Source organism: Chelmon rostratus, chromosome 7 (genome assembly GCF_017976325.1).
Source record: "Chelmon rostratus isolate fCheRos1 chromosome 7, fCheRos1.pri, whole genome shotgun sequence".
Classification (NCBI taxonomy): Eukaryota; Metazoa; Chordata; class Actinopteri; order Chaetodontiformes; family Chaetodontidae; genus Chelmon; species Chelmon rostratus.
Window position 1 is genome coordinate 27976046 of NC_055664.1, and position 25206 is coordinate 28001251.

General features: G+C 45.5%; 2 protein-coding genes across 2 annotated transcripts; one reads left to right on the forward strand and one right to left on the reverse strand.

The window, feature by feature from the left end:
* Window positions 1-1779: 1779 nt before the first annotated feature.
* On the forward strand, window positions 1780-3034 carry dharma. Its single transcript, XM_041939940.1, has 3 exons — window positions 1780-2098; window positions 2340-2548; window positions 2948-3034. Exons 1-3 carry the CDS (start codon window positions 1780-1782, stop codon window positions 3032-3034), a joined length of 615 nt encoding a protein of 204 aa, XP_041795874.1.
* Window positions 3035-5322: 2288 nt separating this feature from the next.
* clip3 (CAP-GLY domain containing linker protein 3) lies at window positions 5323-24895 on the reverse strand. Its single transcript, XM_041940350.1, has 15 exons — window positions 24791-24895; window positions 20388-20825; window positions 18144-18283; window positions 14811-14904; window positions 14545-14706; window positions 14242-14360; window positions 13850-14086; window positions 12875-12925; window positions 12590-12725; window positions 12262-12417; window positions 12032-12163; window positions 11511-11634; window positions 11233-11300; window positions 10701-10773; window positions 5323-10297 (listed from the first exon to the last, which is right to left on the reverse strand). Exons 2-15 carry the CDS (start codon window positions 20800-20802, stop codon window positions 10243-10245), a joined length of 1962 nt encoding a protein of 653 aa, XP_041796284.1. The 5' UTR covers window positions 20803-20825; window positions 24791-24895; the 3' UTR covers window positions 5323-10242.
* Window positions 24896-25206: the final 311 nt, after the last annotated feature.

Below are 25206 nucleotides of genomic sequence, written 5' to 3' on the forward strand. Positions count from 1 at the left end.
ACTTAGCATTAAGTTGAGCATCAGACAGTTTCGGTCCCTGCAGACTGAGCGTGTGCAGTTCAGAGCAGAGAAGGTGAGAACAGCTCGTTGACTGCTGTCATTTCCCGCTTTGATCTCTTCAGTTCGTCTGTGACAAAGATCCTCTGCTGCAGATTAAAGCTGCTTCACTGAACCAAAGCTCCACTTTCACTCTGATATTCTTAAGATATTTCTGAACTGTAGAGGAACTGCTTGTTTTCTTCTCCTCATCAGGTCACAGCTAGAAGAATGGAAGTACTTTTACTCAAGTACTTTAGCAGGCTGAAAATACAACATACTTGTAGTTTACTTGAGTATTTTCATTTGTGCAAATTCTACTCCACTACATTTGTCTGACAGCTTTAGTTACAGTTACTCTTCAGATTCCTTCCTGTCCAGTGAAAAGCTCGTATCTCCAGATGTGTTGCTGTTGAATGTTTGTGATAAACTGAAGGATGAAGTTTTCCTTCATGTCTTCTCGTCCTTCTTCAGCTAAATAAACTGTTTAAAAAGCCTCTTGGATCAGCTGAAAATGCATCGTCACAGAGCTGACAACAGGCTGTTTTTCCGAGATACGAGGTTCTCACAGGACAAACATATGATGATCTTATAGAATATGATGCATCGCTGTAGATTAAACCAGCCAACAGGATACAAAGTAGTTCAAATGAGCTCAACCTGAAACATCTACAGCAGGAATATTAATCCACAAACATCAGAGATGATGAGAAACACTGACAGCAACAGTTTACTGATACAGCAGTACTTTTACTTTAAGTACTTTAAGTACAATCTGTTGATAATACTTTTAAGGTTCTGTGTATTTTCACACTGTGGTTTTAGTACTTTTACTGTAGTATCTGAAAACTTCCTCCAGCACTGACGTGTGACGTCTATTTGCTTCGTGTACGCGCGCGTTTCTGTTGATTACATCAAACAACACTGCTGACATCTGCAGGCCACAGACCGTCACTGCAGGTCATTCTACAGAGAACCTGCAGGAAAAGTTTCATGTGTGAACTCAAACATCAGGAGGTGAAAAACAGAAACAACAGAGAAACTGTGAACTTTGTGTTTTATAGCATCAACCAGGAGATAAACCTGAACCAGGAGATAAACCTGAACCAGGAGATAATCCTGCAGATGCTTCCAGGGCAAATTTAGACACTTTTAAAGTTTTAAAGTTTCCATTTTCTCCTGTCGACACATCATCTCTGGAAAATAAGAAAATAAAATCATATCTATTCTGACAAAAGTTTGTAGACAAGAAGACATCATGGATATTTAAATCCCAGCTTTTAAATCACATATTACACAAATTCTATGATGAAGTCATTAATATAACATGTGATGAGATAAAATGTGTCATATTTTTCTCTAAAAATGATTAAAAACAGGATTAAAAACTATGACGAAAAGACTTAATGGGAAGGAAACAGCTGTCCAATAAAATAAGAGCGTTTTGAAGGAATAACATCTTAACAGACCCACGCGCACTTCGGCCCAGTGATGATGAAGCCGTTTGAAGAGAATGAGCAGCTGAATGAGATGAAATGAGCACATTAAAGTGATTCCAGTGAAATGAACAGTTTTCACCTTCAGTTCAAAGAGTCAAAGAGTTCAGGAGGTCTGACTTCAAGCTGTCATTAACATATTAAAGAGCCGCCAGCTGTTTGATGCGGCTCCGCGCGTCACTTTAAAACTGGACTCTGCGGGTCTCTCACAGCTCACAGGCCTCAGCAGCAGCAGTCAAGTGTGAGGATGGACGGAAGCAGAGTGTCGGACTTCAGCATCGAGCGCATCCTCTCCCCGCAGCTCGGACTCAAGCCGCCGGTCATGCGCTTCTCACCGGACGGATATCTCCCGGGAGTCCCTGACGGATTTAGACTGGACTCCGGGAGCTTCAGACCTCCTGCGCCGGTCCCGGTCCCGGTGCCGATGCCAGGCTGCCTGCAGCACAGAGGGATGAGCTTTGGAGAGGCGCTTTGCCCGTATGGAGCCGGTTTCCATCACACAGACTTCAGCAGCGTTTATTCAGACTCCGGAGTTTTCGTGCACTTCATCAGTCAGGACTCTGCAGGTACGCTAATGACTGTTGCTCACACAAACTTTAATCTAACATAATTTAAAATATTGCTAGTTTCATCAGTTCAAGAGAAACTTTCAGACTTTTCTTAAAAGTTTAATTTCACATGAAGTGAATACAGATCAGACGCTCAGCTCGGGCTTCAAAGTGACAGTAAAATAAAATATGGATGAAAATAGATTTCAGTTTCTGCTTCTTGACTAAATCTTTGAAATGTTTCTCTCTTCTTTACCAGACGCTCAGCAGTTGGCAGGTTACCATGGCTACCAGCACACCGGCGTGTCCGCGCATCCGCAGCTGCGTCAGAAGTCCCGGATGAGGACGGTCTTCACCGACAGTCAGACCAAACGGCTCGAGGCGCTGTTCGAGCTCACACAGTACCCGGCGGTGGAGGCGCGTGCGGAGGTGGCGAGGAGCACCGGGCTGAGCGAGGAGACCGTCAGGGTGAGTCCGACGACACGATGCGCTGTGAGGCCGCTGCGGGCTGCGGCTCAGGCAGCTGCGTAAAAGCTCTCCACGTTCCATTTTACGCATGACGCAAATCAAGTCAAATTATTGTTTGACATCCTATAATTCATATTTATGTTGATTAGGCTACTTCTGACAGAGGCTTTGTTAAAAGTGATTTAGAAATAAATTACGCATTTCAATTTAATTTGTTCTCCATCAAAAAGACGGACTTCATTTTCCGGCCAACATCCACTGATTTTCATTAAATTTAAGTCAGATTTGGGGTTTCGTGTGAGACTCGGTGTAATGGAATACATGAGAAAAAAAACTTTTATTGTTCTTGTTCTGTTAACACTTCAGATCATGCAGTTAACGCTCTCATGTGTGTTTCAGGTGTGGTTTAAGAACCGCAGAGCCAGGAGGAAGCGGCAGCGCAGCGGGTCAAAGGTCAGCTCTCCCTCCCGTCCCGGCAGCGTTTGAGCAGAGAGGAAGCTCTTCACCCCCTTCCTATGAAGCTGACAGAGGGTCCCCCAGCCGCTCAGAGATCAGACTCATCTGGTTCAGGGACTCAGAGGTCAAAGGTCAGCTGACTGTATCCTGCTCAGCGGCACTTCGGCAGGATGGATGTTTGCTTTCCCGTTAAAACAGTTTGTGACTGCTGGTGACCCAACAGGACATTTTACTGTGATGATGCATTCAGAGGCCGCTGGGACAGTCTGAAACTTTAAACTCTGGAGGACTGTGACATGTTTGGCCCACTTTATTCTCTACAGAGAGACTTGTAGTTTTATACCTTTAAATTATTTTTTTCAATTTCTATGTAATTTATGGAATCAGTGTATTAAAGATGCTGTTTGTAGGTTTTAAACACAAGCACTGTTTGTAACCTCGAGGGCTTTCGTTAAGAAATAAATGTAGTTATCATGACATGACTTCAGTCCTGTGTTGGGTTTTTTTTTGTCTTTATTAGCTGTATGAAAGATGTTTCAGTAACATTTGTACAAACTGAATCCCGACATGATCTATGAAGCACTTTGTGCTGAAGCACTCTGGGAAAACAGCCTATAAATCTAGTGCCAGTTCCATTTCCATAAACAGGTTTGTAACTTTTTTTGGTTGATTGCACTATTAAAACTGTGCTGAGACTTGACCACTAGGTGTCAGTGTTACACGTTATCTGTTTTTTGTCTTTTCCAGGCAGTGGTGGAATTAACAATTACTACATAAGTTGTGTATTTATGTACAATTTGAGGTACAACTTGAGCACATTGTTACTTAATACTTTAATAACATAATTTGTGAGATAAAGTTACTTTACAGATTGAGATTTTACATCCAAATCTCATGATAAGGTTATAAAATATGTGCTGAAAACTATCTGTCAGTATATAAAACAGTCTAACATTAAAACAACATAAAACAGACGACAACATTTTGAGATGAGTATTATAAAATCACTGAAGGTTACTTGTGGGTTTCTTCAGTATCGTGCCCATTTTTGTTTACTTCATACACAAATTTTATGTTTCTGATTTGCAGATGATACAAAAATCAGTTTTCTGTTGGTTGAAATTCAAACAGTGTTCGGATTCTGAGGGAGAACTTGTTGGTTTTACTTTAGGAAACACTGAGTTTAAAGCAATAATCGTCATTTTTCTTCGACATCATTTGAATTAAAATACAATTCAAAAATAATACATTACACTTTTTGAAGAATGTACACTTTGCGCTATTTTTGTCATATACTAAAGTGTACTCAGGTAGTCCTTGAGTACCACTTGAGTAATACTTGTCATGTCTCGTCAGATGTGTTAATGTGCTTTGTTCACGAGCGTCATGTCTTGTCTTGCACTTCCTGTTTTATTGTGAAACCTAACTCTCCTCTTGTTTCAGGCCCTTGACTTCCCGGTGTGTTTCCCGCCGGTCTGATTGTCTACCCCCCCCTAATTGTCTCCACCTGTTTATTGTTACCTCGTGTATATATAGTCTGCGTCTCCCTTTGTCCTGTGCCAGATTGTCTCGTGCCTTGTCCTGTACTTGCCTTGCTATCTGGCGTTCCATGATCCTTGTCTTCTGTGTCCCTGTAAGTCTAGTTATTAGTCCAGCCTTGTACCTTTTGTTTGATACTTTGTTGTCGAGCCATCTTTAAGCCTTTGATAGTTTTGTTCTTTTTCTCGTCTAGTTATCCTTAGCGTTTTCTGTTGCACTTTGTTACATTTCTTAGTTTGCATTTTGTCATTTATCCTGAGCGCTTTGAGTTAATAAATTTCCTTTATTTTGAAACCTCGCTGAGTTGTCTGTGGTCTGCATTCTGAGTCCTGAAACCTTGTGCCTCCGGGCTTGTCAATACTTGAGTACACTTGAAGAGGAAATAGTTGCTGAATTAGTACTTTTTTTCCCTCCAAACTTTAAGTGAACTGAAGTCCACCAGTGAAAATCATGAACATATAAAACACACTCGCAGTACAATTGTATTATATCACCAATGTGCTGGAAATATTCTTCAATATACTTCAAATGAAGTGAAATTAGACTTTAATTAAGCTGCTAATAATGTTTTACAAAGGACTTGAGCATGAGTACACCTTTTTATTACTATTAAAAGTCTCTGAAATTTACACTTTAAAGGTCCAATTTATAATACACTAACTATAAAGTGCACCTTTTATAAGTTCTTTGTAATATTTTGTAAAGTACAAAATAAATTCCAACTAAGAAACTCAACCTCCAAACTGTTTTGTGTGAGTCAAAGCAATGAACAGGAGAGGTAGAAAAACAACATCAAAGTCTTTATTATATTCATTTCACTGTTAATATTAGAAGCACTTCCATGCTGATGAGAAGAAGATACACACACTGAAAAACTCAAACCAGAAAATACTGAGAAGGGAAGTGACAGAGAGAGATAGAGAGCATGCAGTGAGTGTCTGTCAGGATGAGGACGTCCGATGCTCGCTCTCTCCTGTTTCCTCTTTAACGTCCGTCAGCTTCACGTTTCAAACAGGAGTGATTCACACACACACGGACTGTAACCGAACACAAAGCAACACACACGCACTACAAAACAAAAAGTACACTTAGTGAAGTTATCAAAAAATAGGCTATATACTGTTTATTCTTAAGACGTATTAATGTTCAAACAGTGCTGAGTTAGTTTCTATGAGAATGAGTTCAACGTTATATTCTCAGACACGTACACCGATCGATTATAGAAGATTTAAAGGACCAAACCAGTGATTCTGAATGTTTTAGTTCGTCGGCTACAAATCAGCTTCACATCCCTGATGATCATCTTCCAAACGATCCATCAGTTTTTCACTGATCTCCTTCTTTACACGCAGCTGTCGTTGACATGAAAATCATTTTACGGAGATTTGAGACTCTGAAGCACTGAATCATTTTGAGGTGTTTGAAGGCAAACTATCAAGGTAGCGACTTCTACTGGTGAACTCTTGGTACTACAGGTGTATGGAAGGGTTACACCCAAGAAAATGATGACTGAGTGAGTCAGATTATAAATGGTCTCACATCTGCCTCTATGTTGAGCAGAGCTAACCACAAATCTGATGACACAGCGATCATTTTATAGAAACTGTGGACAGCTTCTTGAGTTATTTTAGCCATGTGACTAATTTGTGACATTTCTCTCAGACCAGGCATGATACTGATTTAAAGCTCTGTGTGCAGCTGGACGAGGTTTGTCAGTGAATGGATGGATGGAGACTGAGCTCCATGCAGAAAATATTATTGCTTTAACAAACACAGCCTTGTTTGTGGTGGTCATGTGATTTTTGGCGTGTTGAAGCGAGGCATTAATTGATCTTGCTGCAACCTTTTTGATGTAATAGATGTCCAAATTCAGTATTTGCACATTGTTTATCTTCTTGGTTTGATTTTGTGTCAACACAGCAGAACGCCATTAAGTCTCAGATGTCATGAAATTCTTAAATACGCCACCAGGGGGAGACAAATGATATAAAAACGACTAAATGTTATGTTAAGTTCTGCAGTTGGTTTCACAATGATTTTCTTAGAAATGAGGACAAAAATCTAAAACCTGAAGGAAGGTTTTGGCTGTGAATCGTCAGGAAATAAGTACACGTACACTATTTTGTAGTTAAAGAGCTAAAACAGGCAAAACCAGTACAGTCCTTTAAATTGAGCAGAACAAATAGAGAATATGTAATGAGGAAAGCTTATTTAACGTTTTGTTTGTAGTGACATGATTAACCAGTGACTCACTAGTGACACTTACTGGCCAAACCAGAGAAAGCTCCACATTTACACAGCAGTAAGAACACTATGTTCAACCCAACAGAGGCTTCACTGGGACACTGACTGTACTGTACGTTTACTGTACAAAGACAAACCTCACCATCACTGTGGTCCACTGACGTCTAGGATGAAGGAGTCAGCAGGTCCTGACTCTGTGGAGCTTTAGCAACGATTAGCGTGCTGCAGCAGTTTATTTGTAGCAAAACATTTCCCGTGTGTGAAATTATGAACAGATGCAAACTACAACATGTGGAGTTTCTTTAGTTCATCAGGCTCTTCTGCTCAGGTTTGGATGGAGTAGCAGAGGAAGGAGCGAACAGCATCAAAGCAGGAAGGTAAAGCTGTGAGTCGTCTGCATATCGTGTTATCGTGACATATAGATTCTCACATTTACAAGAAACTGTCGTCCAGAACATCTTAAGCACAGTTTCAATAACTTAGAGTCTGTGCTACAGTTCAGAAAAGTGGCTAAAACTGGAGTGTGAGTCCAAAATTTGGATTTTCAAAAAGAGTTGACATTAAGTTAATTTAATATGATCAATTAAGTGTGAAATTTACAAGAATTCAGTGTACACAAATTCAACTTCATCTGGTCTCAGCAAAGCTGGAATTTGCAGGGAGATTGTATGACAATGCATTTGGGAAATTCTGAAATGTTTCTACCAACTTGATTGTACTTTTTGGGAAATCATGTCATTTTTAAGGAAACGTTCAAGCCTGGAAAACTAGCTTACCGAATTCTAGTTTTTTTCAGGACAGGCAGGAGCCCTGGATTGTTAACTGACCGCGGCTTTCCCCCTGCTAGGTGAACTGCAGAGTGTCGGGCAGGCCACGAGTTTGTGTTTAAAATGCCAAGCTGATCAGTTCTGTGTTCACCAATCAGGAAACCACGCAAAACTCAACACACAACTCGCAACAAAGCTCAGGAGCTGGATGAGCCTTCCGCTGTCTCCTTCAGCAGCAACGCTCAGAGCTAAGCTTTGAGCTTTAGCTAGAATGAAAAGCTTTGTGTCGATCGCAGCTGATTAAACTCCGCAGCTGGCTGAGCTAAACCGAACACCTGACGAGTCAAAGCGCGGCAGTTTCATTAGCATAATGTTAAAGCTGATTCTACGGCAACAAAAAGAACAATCATCAACAGCAGTGTGCAGGAGCAACCACAAAGTGTTTCCTTTAGCCGACGCTGCAGCGCTCAAAGAGCAGCTGAGAGAAAAACTCGCCAAATAAATCTCATAAATTCTGTAAAAATGACTGATAATTTTCAGGTCCAGTCCTCAGTTAGAGATTTTTATGATTCCAAACCACAGTTTAGACTGACGCAGACAGGCGTGGATAAAGTTTTACGGCTCAGGTAACATGTAGCTGGATATGCTAGTTTCACATCCAACAAAAAAACAGAAATCAAGTCTTTCTGGAGCTGTTACACAAACTCCACCTGTCTGAGTACAGGTGAACATCCACCCGCAGTCCTAAACTGAGGATGTTACCTGCGAAACCTTGCAATGCCTGCAACATCAGCCCTGGATTTAGATGAACAACTTTGGATTTCCACAGCTGGGTAAATGCATTTGTTTTTGGCTAAAGGTGCTGAAGGAACTCACACTCAGTCACTCGGCGTAAATGCACCTGCACAGGTGAACAGTACAGGTTATTTTCTCAACCTGAAAGCCTCTGAACGTTCGTTAGTTTGGAGCGTCTCGGCGCCGACAGCCTCGGCCGTCAGAGCGCGAGCGCGTTCGTCTCTCTGTATTCATGTGCTGACAGAGTGTACAGAAGCATTAACACAGGAACCAGGTACACGGCTGACATATTGCTGTTTTCAGTTATGAGATTTTAACATTAAGCACATACGTAAGTTTCGATTGACTGTGTTTTTGTCTTTTCGCAGATGCTCACGTTCACAACACATACTGAAGTCTTTTAAATGGAGAGAGAAGGATGAGAGAAGGGGGGGGGGGGGGGGGGGGTTTATCCGGGGTTTGACTTTCTGCGTTAAGACTAAAAAGATGGAGGAGATGGAGGTTTGATGAGGAGCTGTACAGCTGATTATCAAAAACAAATATTCAACTCCAAAATTCAGCTTTTCAGATGTGACGGCGGCAACACAAAAACATGAATATGACGTGTGGGGGGGCTGAAGACACTCGTCGTTTTGGGCCTGTTTGCAGCTCTTCAGGGGATTTCTAGAACATACTGTACTTTAACTAGGTGGACTAATGTTTGTATTTGGCTTCATCTATTAAAGACTAAGTTATCTGGCTCAACTGTCAAACTTTCAGACAAACTTCATTGAGTTCGACTTCCTGTAATAAAATTTCGGCACCCGCGTTACCTACAGAGTCCACGTGTGAGACATTTCACATAGGACCAAGAACCAAACAGTGAAATTCTGCCTGCTTCACCCGTCTGAAAGATAAAAAAATAGAAGTGTAACACTATGATAACTGGTTAACCCTGTTTTCAGTCTGACATCTGAGGTTAAAGCATGCAGGTGATGAAAGGTCGCCACACAGTCGACAGTCTACGAAGTTTTCTGAGTACTGACTTCCTGTCACAGGTGGAACCACGTCCTCTGAGTGGACAGACCGGTGTGTGGCTCTTATAAAGCCACGGTTTGCAGGTTAGTCCACGGACGAAACTGAACAGGATCAGTGCTGCAGTGGGTGGGGAGCCGGAGTCGACACGAGAGAGAGGATTCACGAAGCGGCGGCTTGATATCCGGTTTTCTACAAACACTTTGAATCAAAGCCACAAGGTGTGTTTGGAAAATTCAACGTCGTCCCCTCAGGACTCAGAATAACGTGCAGGCGGCGGATGTTGCAGCTGTTAGCGTTCAGGGACGTCTGCAGAGTACATTTTGTGCAGACATTTTTGAACCACAAACCCAGAGTTTAAACATCAGCGTTGTTTCCTAATTCGAAGCTCGCTGCCGCTGGTTCGTTCAGAATTTGGTGAGAGCCAAATCAAGTAGCAGCTAAAAGAAAACGTGTAGCAGCAGAAGCTAACGCGGTGTGGTCGTTTTTTCTCCTTAAAGAAAGCAAACAGCCGTTTTTCTGCCCCAAATAAAGACACAACATGAACGAATACCAAGCCGAGACAATGAGATGAGAACTGAAGCAAAATGAGATAAAGAGAATATTTTAGGGGAATTGCTTTAGCAGAGCTGGATTCTCAGCTTCATTAAAGGAAAGCAGGACATTTTGATCAGATACAAGGCACTATAGATGTTGCTATAGAACGGCTAAATTAGACGGATTTGGGCTGCGAGAGAAGAGGGGCGGAGTTTCACTACCAGTGGTTTGACTGACGACAGCGAAAGTCTGCAGAGACTCACGGAGGAAAGCAAAAGTAAAAGATGAAGAGAGAGAGGAGCAGAGAGATCGATCTGGTGGAGGAGAAGAAGGAGGGCGTGGTTAGGACTGCATCTCAGCACGCAGCATCCACGGAAACCAGCAGCAGAACAGCAACCTGGAGGAGGAGAGGGAGGGAGATGGAGCGAGGATAAGGAAGAGGAGGCGAAGACAAGGAAGGAGCATGAGTGAGGAGAAGAAAAAGGGAAGGGCGGGCGAAGAAGAAGAGCCGGAGGAGAAGGAGGAAGAGGAAGTTTCACTGAAACGTAAAGTTAGGGCATGTTTACACCACCTCCTAACCACAAACCACACCTGAGGAACATCAGGTGTGAACATTTACAGTCTGCGTTCACGTCACTTTGGACTGAATCTTACAGAAAAAGAGATCTTTTCCATCTCCACCTTTAATCCGCAGAGACATGAACGCAGCATAAACCCACATGGAGTATCTGAATATCTTCAGCTGTGGTGTGAACGGGGCCTGACAGGTTAGCAACAGTCTACCTGCTCTCTGCTCTCACCTGGATATGGAGCTCTCAGAGGTCAGGTCTTTAGGAGAGCGCATGGTGTTGAAGTTGCGTTTGGGCTGTGACACTGCGGGACACAAACAACCAGAGAGCAGCCTGTTAGCGATGTTAGCTTTGGATATAAAGGTCAGTGAGAGCTAATCGCAACACAAAGCTCAATTTCCAGGTTTAACCAATCAGAACACGGTATCAGAACACAAGTTTAAATGTCTAAAGACACACGTACCTGAACAGACTGTTTTCATACAATCTCACAACTGAATTAAATTCAGGTAGCAGGTACAAAGTTAAGCTCGTTAGCGGTCAGAAGCGAGTCACCTGGAACCTTTAGGTTGAGATAACTGGGTTAAACTGGGTTAAACTGGGCTCGTTTAGACCTGTCTGATGGCTCATGTTGTGATTCTCAGATGTAAAGCCAAGCCCAACAACTGATGAAAACCATGAAACCATGATCATCAAGTCGTAATAAAGCTGTGAGCCTCACACGCCTTCCTGTAGGTCTGATGCAACAATGAAAGACACTCACTGGTGACCTGGTGGACTTTCTTCACCATGGATTTGTCGTTCTGTGAGCCGTCTTTAGGGCCTCCGATTCTGACAAGACAACGAGAACAACCACAGTCAGTTTTCCTGATTCATAAAGGACCACGACGCAGCACCACGCTGCTGTTTAGACTTTCATGTCAGCTTTAATGTAATCAAACCTCAGACTATTTGCTTCATGCACCAAAGCTGCATTAATAAACTTGACACAATATGATTACTCAGACAACGATCAGAACCCGACTTTGACCACATGCTTACCTCTGGACACGGGAGGGCGGAGCAAACACTCCATATTTGGGGAGGCAGCTGAAGTAGCGGACTCCAAACACCGAGCCGTCGTGTTTTCCCGTCGGTTGATCCAACTCGATGCCGAACCAGTAACCTGCGGGGACACGGACAGGTGGGGTCACAGCTGGTCTACGGCTGTTTGAAACAGGCTTATCGTCACAGTTCAACTCACACTGAAGACTACAGTCACACTAAGAGGCCTGTGAGAGGAAGACGAAACCCCATGTGATGACAGCTAATGAAAAGGCTGCCTACACCATCAGACTAAACTCAGCTGGAGCTCCACTGCACATGCTGCCATGTGAGTACTTTACACACAGTTACATGCTAGAATGCTAATATTTATCATTAGCACTTGGAATGTTAGCTTGTCACGATGATTATCTTACTGCACAAACACCCATCAAACAGGCGACACAGCTTCATTTTTAATTAGCTGCGTGCTGCTAACTAGCCCGCTGAGCCAATCAGCTGCAGACCAGCCCACCGACCTGGAGCGAAGTCCGTCTTGCCGTAGAAGCGGACGATGCCGTTTTTCTGTCCGGCCACCAGGACCTGATCTCCGACCTCCACGTTCAGTCCCTCCGGATCCAGACTGGCTACTGACGTCTTCTTCCTCTGGGCTGCGAACACACACCGAACACACTCGCATCATAGACACGCCGCTAACAGCTGATGCAAACACACAAGTCCAGTTTGAAGAGATGCGATATTTGGCTACCTTTCTCTCGCTCCTTCTCCTTCTTCTCTTTCTCCTTCTTGGTCTTTCCAGCCAGACGGGAGGCCAGGTCTATGCGGGGGGTTCGGGGGGTGGAGGTGACAGATGACGGCGTCTGATCCACAGCCTTGGAGATCTTTGACACCGGAGCAAAAATCCCTGCAAAAGACAAACACAGTGAAACCTCAAAGCCAGCAGACACAGAGACCCGGTCTGATCAAGTCCAGTAAGTTTCCACTGGAATCAACAGCCCGGGATTGAAAAACCCTCTGGGGCTCCTTTTGCAGGGGTCCAGTGTCTTGCTCAAAGGCACCATGGCAGCAGCTGTTACCTAGTTTAGGAGGGCAGATGAAGTAGCGGACGCCGCCCACGCTGCCGTCGTTTTTCCCCTCCGGCTCGTCGAGCTCCACGCCGACCCACTGGCCGCTGGCGAACTCTGTGGTCCCACAAAACCTCAGAGTGCCGGTCTGACAGAGACAGAGGAGACGTTCTCCGGTTAGAAGTGAAGCCTCTACACACCGAGTGATGCTGCACAGATTTTGATTTGGCATGTGACAGGAAGTTGGCGTCAGAGTGGTGAGTCAGTTCAGTTCAGTTCCAGCCCGGTCCAACCAACCTGTTTGAGGTTTGCAGCCGGGCTGTCGTCTCTGCTCTGGTCTCTCTGGAGCTACACAGTGAGAACACACTGTTCAGAGCTCATGCAGCAGTGTGGAGGACAAAGTGGCAGCCATCACACAACACAAGCCCAAACCTTCGTCTGTCAGGCGCAGAGCACCTGTGCTTTCACCGATTTAACAGGAAATACAAACAGTCCGGCGCAATGCAGAAATGCTACGCTAAGTCTGAGATCGTTTAAAAACAGTGACTGCATTCCAGAGTTTGTCCACCAGAGGGTGCTGACAAGCTGATTCTTTAGCTGTAAGACGCCATAATCAGTGTTGTTTATGTTGTGTCTTTTAGAACTGGACTCATATACTGTTATCAGATCTTAAAAACACCTTTATCCATATATATCGATGACAGTATCACATCACAAAGGTCTGAGAAATGTTTGAAAAACAGCTGCTGCAGCTGTTTCACTTCCAGCCTTTTATTCTCTGTCACTTTTCTTTCCGATGTGCGACCCAGTGCCTTTGTGTTGAACATGCCGTCCTCTCTGAGCTCTTCAGAAACCTTTGGTCGGACATTTATCCCCTGTAGGGTGACGCTCACTGATAGCTTCCACTTCCACGTTCTTTACATAACATCTATTCGATCTATTATTTAGGTAAAGCAGAGCAGCTCAGTCAGGTTTTATTTCTAGTTTTTTTTTAGACATAAGTTAGATCCCGTTCAGTCCTCTCGGTTAGCTGATTTGGTACATGCTGATTATTATTACGTGGATTTAAATGTGTCAGAACAAGCTGCTCCTTCAGTAAATAACCAGTTTCAGCTGGTTACACTGCTGGAAACACTGGTTTCCCACTGAGACATCTCAGCTGTTTCTGTGCACGCTTCATCTTTGATGTTCATACAATCCAACCAGACGAGGAAACGCCTCCTTCCACCATTTAACTACATTTTAAGGTTGTTTTCCATTTGTGCGTCTGACCTTCATGTCGTCCAGCTGCACGCGCTCGCCGAGCTTCAGGCCCAGCGAGGACAGCATCAGGTTTCCTGGGATGTTGTCGTAGTTGGGCAGTGTGGCTCTGGGAAGGTTGCAGCTCAGAGGGACGGCGTCCAGAAGCAGCTGCTTCAGCTCTTTGGCCACCATGGCTGCCTCCGCCTTGTCCAGACTCATGTCCATGGGGTCAGGAACCACGTCTGCTGGAACCAGACCCTTATCGTTCTGCAGAGGCAAAGAAGGGAAAGAGGAAGACACCATGATGACATTTCCACAGCGTCACACAGAGAGTGAAGTGAAACAGACTGATGATTCAGAGCGAGAATCAAGCTGCAGGTAAATATCAACCCCAGAAACAACGTCAGGTGAAGCATTTTTACCCGGACGCTGGGGTTGGCGCCGTGCTCTAACAGACACTTGACTGCACCCAGACAGAGGTTGGAGGCAGCGATGTGGAGAGCTGTGCCGTAGTGGAAATCACTGCAAGTGGAGTTCAACACTGTGGAGACACAAGAGGAAGAAGAAGAGGAGGAGGAGGAGGAGGAGGTCTGTTATCAAAAATATGAACCATAATAACAACAGTAAGAACCGCTCCTGAGCTGCAGCTTTGAACATTTACAATGAGGAGCTGATGATTGTTAATGATGTGGTGTGTGTGTGTGTGTGTGTGTGTGTGTGTGCACCTCTGGGTTTGCTGGCTTTGAGCAGGACTCGGATCAGTTCTGGGACGTCGAAGTAAGCGGCGTAGTGCAGAGCGTTCATGTTGGTCCAGCGGCTCCTCAGACTCACGTCGGCGCCCAGAGAGATCAGCTGGCTGCTGAGACGCAGCGCTGCCGCCGGGTCGCCTGCACACACGGCGAGGACCGAACTGAGATCAGATCCGGCTTCACAGCAGATTAAATAACAGCAGACTAATCCTGACTGGATCCATGTCTGATGAGCATCTTACCGACTCCGTGTGCTCCAGCCTTGCAGCTGTAGTGGAGCAGCGTCATGTCGGTCAGGCCGTCGCGGTCGTTCACGTGGCAGCCACGCTTCAGGATCTGAGAAGACACGACGGACAGCGGCTCAAAGACACCACTCGACCAGCACACGGTCCTCATACACATGTAGCTGTCAGAACGTCCTGACACCCAAACTCTGAGGCTGACATGAACCTTTTTTCAACTCTGATGCTCGTAATTACAGTCCAGGCAATATGACATGAACGCATCATTAACCTTTTACATTCAAAAGACAAATATGAAATAAACAATCATAATAAGAGACTAGACAATTCAATTTTGACAGTGGCACGAGGGGGCTGCTGGTGTTATCTATACCAGTGTTTCTCAAGCCTGGTCCTGGAGTACCGCTGCCCTGCATGTTTTAGACGTATCCCTGCTCCAGCACACCTGATTCAAATGAATGGCTCGTTATCAGGCCTCAGCAGAGCCCAGTAACGAGCAGCAGAGCGGGGCAGCTGGTGCAAAATCCCTCTTTATTTAAATTTGGTGGGGGCTAACCCTTTAAAATTGAAATCAGAGGCAAGAAGAGACGTTTGTCTACAAAAGGATCCAAACATTATGTGTCTCCTATTCACCGTTTGGAGTTCATGGCAATTAAAAAAAAAAAATTCAGGCGATTTCTCACTGCCTCTCGCACTCCAGCTGATGACATCACCCACTCTAGGGGCAGAAATTCTGAGCATTTTTTGAGAAACTTTATGGTCTTCAGACGGTCAGGGATCGAAAACCATAAGAGATATCAAAAAGTGAGCCGAGGTTCATTTTGAGCCGACAAAATTATCCATTCATTTCTTATGGGAAATTTTTCGCAGTTTTTTGCGAATAACTTTGCGAATTATTAACGAATCCTGTCATAACTACAGAGCACACCATTTCCGATCAAGACGCACGTTTTGATATATAGTTTGCGAGGGTTTTCTCAACGCTGCGGGACGAGTTACACGCCGAAATTCTGGCGGAAGATGAAAAATAAGAAGAAAAAACGCGGCTCGAGCCACTCGCCTCCATAGTGAATTGCCTCGTGCCACTAATGATTAGATAAAGATTAAAACATGAAATCCTTATCTCGAGGTGTGGAGTGAACCACCTGATGTTCTGCTGAATGGGGTCTGGATGCACTTTTAGTTATTTATTAAACCCGCGAACGTGATTCTGAGGTTTTTAAACGTCTGGAAACGAAGCTGAAGTTCCAGTTTGGCTTCAGCCGGTGCACCGAGCGTGACGGCCGTCGTCTGAGGCTTCCCTCCATCACTCCGTCACAGTTCACTCCTCCAGGCGGACTCCGCTTCCTGCTGAGTCATGGTCGAGCCTCAGTCACTTCCTATCACTCTCTCTCTCTCTCCCTCTGCACCACTCTCTCTATGCTCGCTCGCTCTTTTCGAGTGCGTGCAGCCAGTTTAACTGGGTCATTACCACCATGTTTGTGTGTGTGCTTGTGTTACTCACATTGTGGGGACTCACCTATTTTGGACATAGAGGAGGTCCCCACTCGGTTAAATTAGATCACGTCTCCAGGCAACAGATGTACATCAGTGCCATGTCTGTTAAAGCAATGGTCTCGAAGTTCTCTGTGTCGTTTTCTTTGGAGGCACCGACCTGTGGCGGTGACTACAGGCGTGTTTTTAAACCTCACTTCCTGTGTGACGTCAGTCGGTTGGCTTGTTTTGAAGTTTAATTGTCTGTAGTCATCAATCTTTGGCCATAGCAACTGCTTACAGACTAAAGAAAAACCGTGTGTTGCTTCACGCACAAGCGACTTGAAGAGCGAGTCTGCTGCTTTAGCTCCGCCTACCCTTTCTTGTGGGCCAACCACTGTTGGATGATGGAAAACGCATCACTAGCTGTTTCCTGGGAATGTCGCCACAGACACCCATAACGCTGCAAAGAGTCGGCTGGCCCGTGACACCTCACGCCTCACAGGGCCTCGCCAAGACCTCTCTCGCTACGACTCATCTCCTCAGAGACCCCCCCCCCCAGTGCATCGCAGCCCACATGTGTTTTGTACTAAACACTGCTGTACTGGAAATTTATCAGAAGTTGCAGGATTTTCTGCACGATGCAGCAGAAAATCACTTTTCTCCATTGAATCAGGCAGTGAGACTCGGCCAACACATTTCTGGAGCGGCCAATAGGAACGCCCCATCTCTGAAATGACCTGTGATTGGCCAAAGAGTCCAGTCGCCGGCTAGATTTACTAAAGGCTGAGAATCGGAGACAAGAGGAGGTGCAGATATCTGAAACGACATCGAACTGTGCAAAACACGAGTACAGTGTGTTTAAAAATGATTAAACTTAATACCTTGCTGCACCAGAGGCAGAGCGACCTTATAAATATATATATAAATATATCAATCAAATCAATGTGTACCCACGATCCTGCAGCTAAAATGATGCATTTAATTAATTCAGTTAATACAGGTGAAGAATCCAAACCAACTGCATTATCGCCTGGCAAAAGTCAGCGCGCACACAGTGAAGCTGTGCAGCAGGTAAAAAACCAGCTCCACCACACCTGCGTACCTGTAATGCTTTAAAACCTGTTCAGCAGTCCCACTGGTGCAGCTTTCACCTGAACCTGGTTTTTATTACATCCAGATTACAATTCACGCCTTGAAAATAACGAGTTTCGCTTTCAGGCTTCGCCCTTACAGCTCTGACACCAGCTCCAGGCTGCTCAGTGGACGCCATTGTTCATTATCTGTGTGTGTGTGTGTGTGTGTGTGTGTCCAGAGGATTGAATCTGGGTCATTGTGACAATGACAACCGAGTACAGATTCAGGCTGCAGGCCTGAACAACTAGAGCAGGCAGTACAGTTAAACACGGCCGCTTAGAGGTTTGAGCCACCAGACAATAGAGAGCTGCAGTTACTGTTAGCTTCGTTAGCTTTAGCTTCCCCTTAACCCTCGCTAACAGGCAAGAAACATCAGGGTCGCATGTAACTCGGGGTTTAAATCTGCTGTGGATCATCTGAAAAACAGATTAAGCGTGTCTGTTTCTCTGCAGTCAGTAGCCGACGGCGACAGAGACGAGTGCGCTCGTTCGGATCCAGCAGGCCCGTGATGCTCGCCAGTCTCTGCTATCTGAAGGAAGCTGTAAATCCATTACAGCTTATTCAGAGCTCTGCAGCCCAGAGGGGACTCAGACCAGGTTCAAGTCGATTATACAGCAGCCTGTTTGTGGAACTTGGTTTTGTGTTTTTCGTGAACTGTGTTTGACTTTCAGCGAGCGGCGTGAACTCAAGCTGAAGAACAGCGTTGTTGATGCGTGTTCTCACCTCGTTGCCGATTACGTCGATCTTGTGCTGCACCTGGGGAACCCACTGACGCACGATGGCGAACAGCTCCGGGATGGTGGTCCGGGGATCCATGAGGATCTCCAGACAGGCCGGGTCATTGGGGTCGAAGAAGGTGAAGGCTGGAGACAGATAAGGTGAAAATGAGGAAAGAGAAACAGAGCAGAACAAAGCTGAGGAGAGAGGAGGCACGTTAGGGAAACAACAGATCACTGGAGACGGTGGTGCCAAGAGGTTTCGGCCACCCTCATCAAATCAGGAGGAACCTGTGAGCTCTGCAGTTTCTCTTCCTGCCAGCTCTGCAGTCTGAGCTCAGAGGCAGATTTCATTTCACAGAGTATCTGCAATCACCAAACGGCACGTTTCCTGACGGTCTACAGCTCAGGAGTCCTTCAGTGGATGACAGAGTGGTCCCACTGCAGACTGTGGTTTCATCTGATGCGGTCCATCCAGGCACCAGAGAGTTCTGGTTTTATTTTCCTGATTCTTCTGATCCATCCATCCAGAATTCTGCTGCTGATCCAGGTCTGGATCATGGTGACAGCAGGCTAGGCGAGGTCGCCCATGCATGCGTCCTCCTCTCTAGCCACGTCCTCCAGGTCTTCTCTGGGGGTCCTGAAGCATTCCCAGGCCAGAATTGAATCACAGTGGACGGCGCCAGGCTCCTTTTTGGTGCCTCCATTAAAAATGAATGGCAGCCTGTTGCACCTCTAACGTTTGAGTCCTTGTGTGAACGAGGGTGAAGGTGAGACCAGCTACCCTGCAGGGGTCACGTGACGTTACGCAAAGCTCGTGACCAGGGCTGAGGATCGGAAAGTGGATCAACAGGTAAACCGAGAGCTTCACCTTGAACCTCAGCTGCCTCTTCATCACAACAGAGCAAACATCACCCCACATCACGTGACCCCACATCAATCCGCCGGTCCGACCTCAGGCTCCCGTTAACCTTCATTTAAACTAGACCCTGACAAACAAATATCAGCGAATGGTCGTTGTCGAGGAGGGTTGTGTTCTCTGTGTGGATAACAGACACACACACACACACACACACACAGTGTATAATGGAGCTGGCCCACTCTGAGCGGGTCTGATGAATACCAATGAGCCCGTCGTCCACACAGCAGTCGTTCCAGAGCTCCTCGAAGCTGCCGTTCGATCAAAGCTCTCACAGACGGCGTGCGGCGACCGTCCTCTGAGCTTTCACTTCACGGCTTCGTGTATCTGAACGTTTGCAGCCACATGGACATTCTGTCGATGCTGTTTTATGGGAATCAGAGCAGAACTCTGAGGCCTGCTTAATGCTGCCGGTTTCACTTCATGACAACTCAACTGTTTTGAGCTCAGCTGAATTATTCTGATCAACAGCAAAGTGAAAATGGCGACACCTCAGTGTTACTGTTTGTGTGACTCCTTTAAAACGAGGTCATTGCTGAATGTGAAAGCACTGAATGTCTGTTGCAGACAGCAGCATTTTAAGGTGGTATGGTACACTGTGGTCTTTGCTCAACGGTGCGAGTACAGATTTAAGTCAATGTGATGTACCGCTGTCCTTACACAACACTGCCTGGTTGGAGAGTACAACATTACGTATTTAAGGTGGTATGAGCCACTGCAGTGTTTAGGTGAAGTACTGTATGCCTGAGCAAAGATGTATGACAGTATGCATTTAAGGTGGTATACCATAGTTTATGGGTAGCTGTGTCTGGACAGGAGGTTGTGGCAGTGTCTGTTTCAGGTAGTATGCCTTCGATAAGGGGTGCCTGGGTGTAATGACAGTGGGTATTTAAGGTGGTATAACAGTGTTCATTTAAAGTGGCATGATGTACCATAGTCTTTGGGAATTAGAGTATCATACTTAAGGTGGTACAACAGTGTTTAGTTAGTTTATTACAGTATTGGTGATGTAATAGTGTGTATTTAAGGTGGTATGACATTTTATAGTATTGAAGGTGGTGTAACAGTGTGTATTTTAAGGTGGTATGATGGTACTGAAGGCCGTCTAAAAGTATATATTTAAGGCAGGATGATAGCATGTATTTAAGGTGGTATGACAGTGTGTATTTAAGGTGGTATGATTGTGCAGTATTGAAGGTGGTGTAGCAGTGTGTATTTAAGGCGGTATGACAGCATGTATTTAAGGTGGTATGACTGTGCAGTATTGAAGGTGGTGCAGCAGTGTGTATTTAAGGCAGTATGACAGCGTGTATTTAAGGTGGTATGACGTACTGTAGTCTTTGGGCAGCGGTGCCTGGGCAGAGGGGTGCACCATGGCTCGGCGGCGTGGCTCGTGAACTGGACTCTGGTACTCGGACACTGACAGAGGCTCCGGCTCCGGCTCGGCGTCACACTCCCGGCCGGCTGGCGGATCCTCCTCCTCCTCGCGCTCCTCTCTCTCCTCCCGCTCCTCCTCCTCCTGCTCGTCCTCCTCGTCGTCTTCCACCTCTGCCCTCTCCTGCCCCTCCCTCTCTTCCAGTTCATATTCCTCCTCCTCCTCCTCCTCCTCTTCTTCCTCTTTGTCCTCTTCCTCCTCCTCCTCCTCGGTCAGCGCCTCCTCGTCCTCTCTCTGGACCCTCCCCTCCTCCTGCTCCTCCCGGTCGTGCCTCTCCTTCTCCTGCACCTCCAGGTTCTCCTCTTTAGTCATGATGAGGGATGCTGCAGCTGGGCCTGTGAGAGAGGAAGCAGGGAACCTTTAATGATGGAAAATGTTTCAGCTTTTGTGTCTGTATAAGCAGAGATTACGAGTATTGATAACATGAATACTGAATCACTGTGCATTGACACGACCTGAGAGACAACGACTCTTTAACGTGGCTGAAACACACACCTGAACCTCAGCATTTTGTTCCTCCTCCTAAAACATCCAGCCTCTTCACATATTATCCAAAACATGACACAGATTAAGATGAAAAAACGATTAATGGTGAAACAACGGCACAGGAAAACGTGTCACCGTTCACACCGGCACCACAACAACTGACGAGAACCGTGAGTTATAAACAGCCAGTAGGTCTCACAGCCATCCAATCAAGCAGCTCAGACTTATCCTGCGTGAACCAGGTCCAGGACACATGAACCTGCACACAGCTGCACTCAGAGGGCGTGGCGAGGATTCAGGTTAAAACGGCGGTTTGGTCTGACGTGGCTGCCAGCCTGATGGTGCGCCTCCTTCTTTTCCTTGTTTCTGTTCTGCATCACCAGACCAGTGCTATGTTTAGCTCTGGAGTGTGTGTGTGTGTGTGTGTGTGTGTGTGTGTGTGAAAGAGAGAGAGCTAATTGACCCACTGCATCCTACTGATAATGGCAGTAGCTAAAAAGGCTAATGCTCACGCTCCCTGTCCATCATTAGCTGGCGACAGGCCTGACTGGATTAAATCTACTCTCCACTTTAGCAAATGGACGAGACGCCGAAATCCACCCAGCAGCCACTCCCTCCATCACCAAACCGTCCATCTTCTCCTCCGTCATCCGACATCCGAGGAGGGAGGACAATACGCAGACGAATTTATTTATTTTTTATCGTCTCAATGCGGCTGATTAATTCACTGACACTCTAGATGTGATCGTGGATCACTCGACCTGCACTGCGGTCAATTTTAAGACAAAAAAGTGTTTTAATATCGTAAAGGCAGCTTTGTCCTTATTATTCTGATGTGTCAATTAATGATCGTTTCTAAAACAACAATCAGCAATGGATCAACACTTGGCTCAAATCTTAATGATCAGTGCCAAAGGGTTTACCGATTTCATTTAAGTTGAGGGATAGATCCTGGTTATAGTGACGGAACACAAACTCTGGTCTCCAGGTTGGGGTTGATATTTTCATCTGTGTGCAGAAGCTGTGCTGGAGGCTGTTCATCAAATTAACATCTTGACTTGTTGTTTCTGTTTGGCAGCTCAGAACGTGTTCTCACACGTTTCTGTGTCCGTTTCTCTGTGTCCGGGTTCGGGTTAGCGTAACTCAAACCATGCATGCAAGGGTTAGCATAACTCAAACCATGCATGCAAGGGTTAGCATAACTCAAACCATGCATGCAAGGGTTAGTATAACTCTAAGCCTGCATGCTAAGGTTAGCATAACCCGAACCCTCACAGCTTCACTTCACAGGAAGAAGATGTTCATTTTAAATCCCTCCTACAACGCTCTGATTGGCTCAGCTGATTTTTCAACCGTCACCGTCCACAAAGATCTGAATCTCTGAGCAGGTTTGAGATTCAGTAGCCTGGAGCCGTGTTCAGTTCTTCCTGCGCTGACTCTGGACATTAGCATTAGATGTTAATTTACAATGTGCGCTGCATAATCGTGCACTATGAACACACAGATCAGAGACCATCAGATCTGAGTCCCACTGAAGGAAAAGTTGATTCTTAATTAATCTGTTCCTCAACGACGCCACATGATGAGAAGAGCAGCCAATTAAAGTCCTGCCCAGTACAGGAAGCCAGTTCAACCAGTAACATCCTCTTTAACTGTTATCTTGGAGGCTTAGTGCACGCACACAGACACACACACACACACTCTCCCTCTCTCTGTCACACACACACACAGATCAGCCAGTAGGTCAAATACGAGAGTCTCTACAGTCTGAGTTCTGCAGTTTAATCCCCACGAACAGCAGCTCTGTTGTTTTTAATGAGTCAGCTACTGTCTGCAGCTACATGCTAAGCTAACAGCTGCTCTCCGTTGCATCAGACATCCACACCGACGGGATTCTGATCTGTAGAAAAGCACAATCGATCGATCCAGATCGATCAAATTTGACGTCAAACTTCTTGTGAATGCAGCTTGAACAGCAGCTCTTCGGTTTGATGACGGAGGTTTAGGTGTTAGCTCTGACGGCTGCAACCTGCAAACACACTGTGTGGAGTAAAAATGTCTTCTGCTGATCCCAGAGCAGCTATTATGCGATCACGAAAACAAAGCTCGTTCTGCCGAGATCACAAAGCAATAACACATGAAAACAGCACGTGATGGAAACCCCCCGCGGGCGGTGACTTTTGGTGGATTTAATTCTCTGCTCGGAGTAATTATTGTATCTGTAATGTGGTTTATGTAATCTGAGGCCTCAGCTGGTTGATTCCTGCCTGAACTCAACAGTAATCACCGTCTGAATGGAGCTGAAGCAGGACTCAGCTGAGGCCACGACAAAGGTTACGCAACACGACCGTATGAGTCAGCAAGGACACACACACACACACACACACACACACACACACACACAACATGAAGGCGAGCACACCAAGAAGAGGTGTGTATAATAACCAGGGCTACAAAATACTACAAAATTGAGATGTTTAACAGTTTAAACATTCTGACGAGCTTCTCTTAAAGTCCTAAACGTGTCTTCCACGAGGATTTTGTGTTGAGTTTTGCTTGAACTGTGACGCAGCTTCACGCTCTTCAAACCAGAGTCCATCTGGTGTCTGAGGACGGTGAGAACAGAAGATTCAGAGTTCACGTCTCACAGTTTTCTCTCTGAAGACCTGAAACCTTTCTCTCTGCTGAAACAGTCAAATCTGAGCAGCTCATCACTTTTCCACAGACGGAGCGAGTCAGTTTCACGACATGACTGAAGGAGATGTTCATCAGTGTTCATCAGAAGAGGATCAAAACAAGTGATGCCGTCAGTCAAAACCAGAGTTTTATAATGAATATTAGAACGACGGGGAATGATGTTACATCTCTCCTTTTAAACTTCTCTACTTTCTGAATGTTTGTCTCCTTCGATGGTATTCTTACTGTTGTATTTCTGGAATATTGTAATGACATGATGGATGGACGGACAGATGTGTTATGTGTGAGCAGCCCCAGCAGTAATAAAAGAGGTGTAGAGTTATTAATTATTGGATAATATTCTTTTAACCTGAGTTAATAATGACCTTGTGCTGGTCAGGTCTTTGGTTATAGAGACTGGAGCATCACTCACACTGAGCCTCTGTGGGAAAACTGATGGAAATCACCGTAATAACCAACAATAAGCACGTTTTAAACACTCAGCACCGCAGACAACCTGCACACTTATTCGATCCGACCGTTTGGTGGTTCTGTTGTTCTGGTTGTTTTCGGATCTGAAGGGTGTGTGAACACCATGTGATGTGCGCCAGCAGGCTGTGAGAGGCGGAGGAAGGCCGTGGCAGCATCCTCCTCCTCCTCCTCCTCCTCCATGCAGCCTCCATTTTACAACAAACCAAACCTGAGACACAAAATCACAGAAAAACACGAGCAGGTGGCCCAGACAACGAGCCGCAGAGCTTCAGTTCACACCTCCCAGCGATGTTTGTGATCCAAACAGATAAAAAAAACAGCAGAGACGAACTGCGACAGCCGCCGTTTGCGCTTTGTGCCAATGTGCGTATGAAGGGCTGGACCGCGGGCACACAATGAAGACCCGCACCCGCAAAGAGACACCGAGGCGGGACCGTTCACACCGTTAAAAACAGACGACGCTGCTTCCGACGGGTTCTGGTTCGGGCTCGGCTCAGACAGGCTGCCAGTAAACAGCAGCTTTATTTCAGGGGGTTCAGGGGGCAGCGCCCCTCGGTCCTCTTCCTCAGCATCTTCATCCTCACACAAACAGCCGCCTGAAAACGAGCCGCATTCATCCAAACAAACAAGCTGAAGGTGTTTTTACCTGAAAACAAGCCGCTGGTGGTTCGACGATGAGCTTCTCTCCTCTCTGACACGGATGCTCTGCGCTCTCTCTCCCGCTGCCTCCACAGCTCGCTCCACCCCCCCTCTCGCTCTTTCCACCGCTGTCTGTCTGCCTCTCTCTGCCGCCCCCCTCCCTCACTTCATTCACTGCAAGTCACTAAAGCCTATTGGCTCAGGGAAGCAGTGAGGCGTCAACTGACCGACAACAAACAGCAAAGATGTTTAAACTGATGCCTGAATGACATAAAAATATGATAATGATGATGATGATGATAATAATAATAATAATAATAATAATAATAATAATAATAATAATAATAATAATAATAATAATAATAATAATAATAATAATATCATGGCTTTATGAAATGTCCTCACATTTCCAAACTGTTGCCA

What these genes read in the sequence shown, in the direction of transcription:
- dharma (XM_041939940.1), top strand. Translation starts at nt 1,780, where the DNA reads ATGGACGGAAGCAGAGTGTCGGACTTCAGCATCGAGCGCATCCTCTCC. An exon ending in CATCAGTCAGGACTCTGCAG is followed by an intron (nt 2,099 to 2,339) that starts GTACGCTAATGA and finishes CTTCTTTACCAG; the next exon opens with ACGCTCAGCAGTTGGCAGGT. An exon ending in TGAGCGAGGAGACCGTCAGG is followed by an intron (nt 2,549 to 2,947) that starts GTGAGTCCGACG and finishes TGTGTGTTTCAG; the next exon opens with GTGTGGTTTAAGAACCGCAG.
- clip3 (XM_041940350.1), bottom strand. Translation starts at nt 20,802, where the DNA reads ATGACTAAAGAGGAGAACCTGGAGGTGCAGGAGAAGGAGAGGCACGAC. An exon ending in TCGACGTAATCGGCAACGAG is followed by an intron (nt 14,905 to 18,143) that starts GTGAGAACACGC and finishes GTGTCTTCTCAG; the next exon opens with ATCCTGAAGCGTGGCTGCCA. An exon ending in CGGCTGCAAACCTCAAACAG is followed by an intron (nt 12,726 to 12,874) that starts GTTGGTTGGACC and finishes TGTCTCTGTCAG; the next exon opens with ACCGGCACTCTGAGGTTTTG.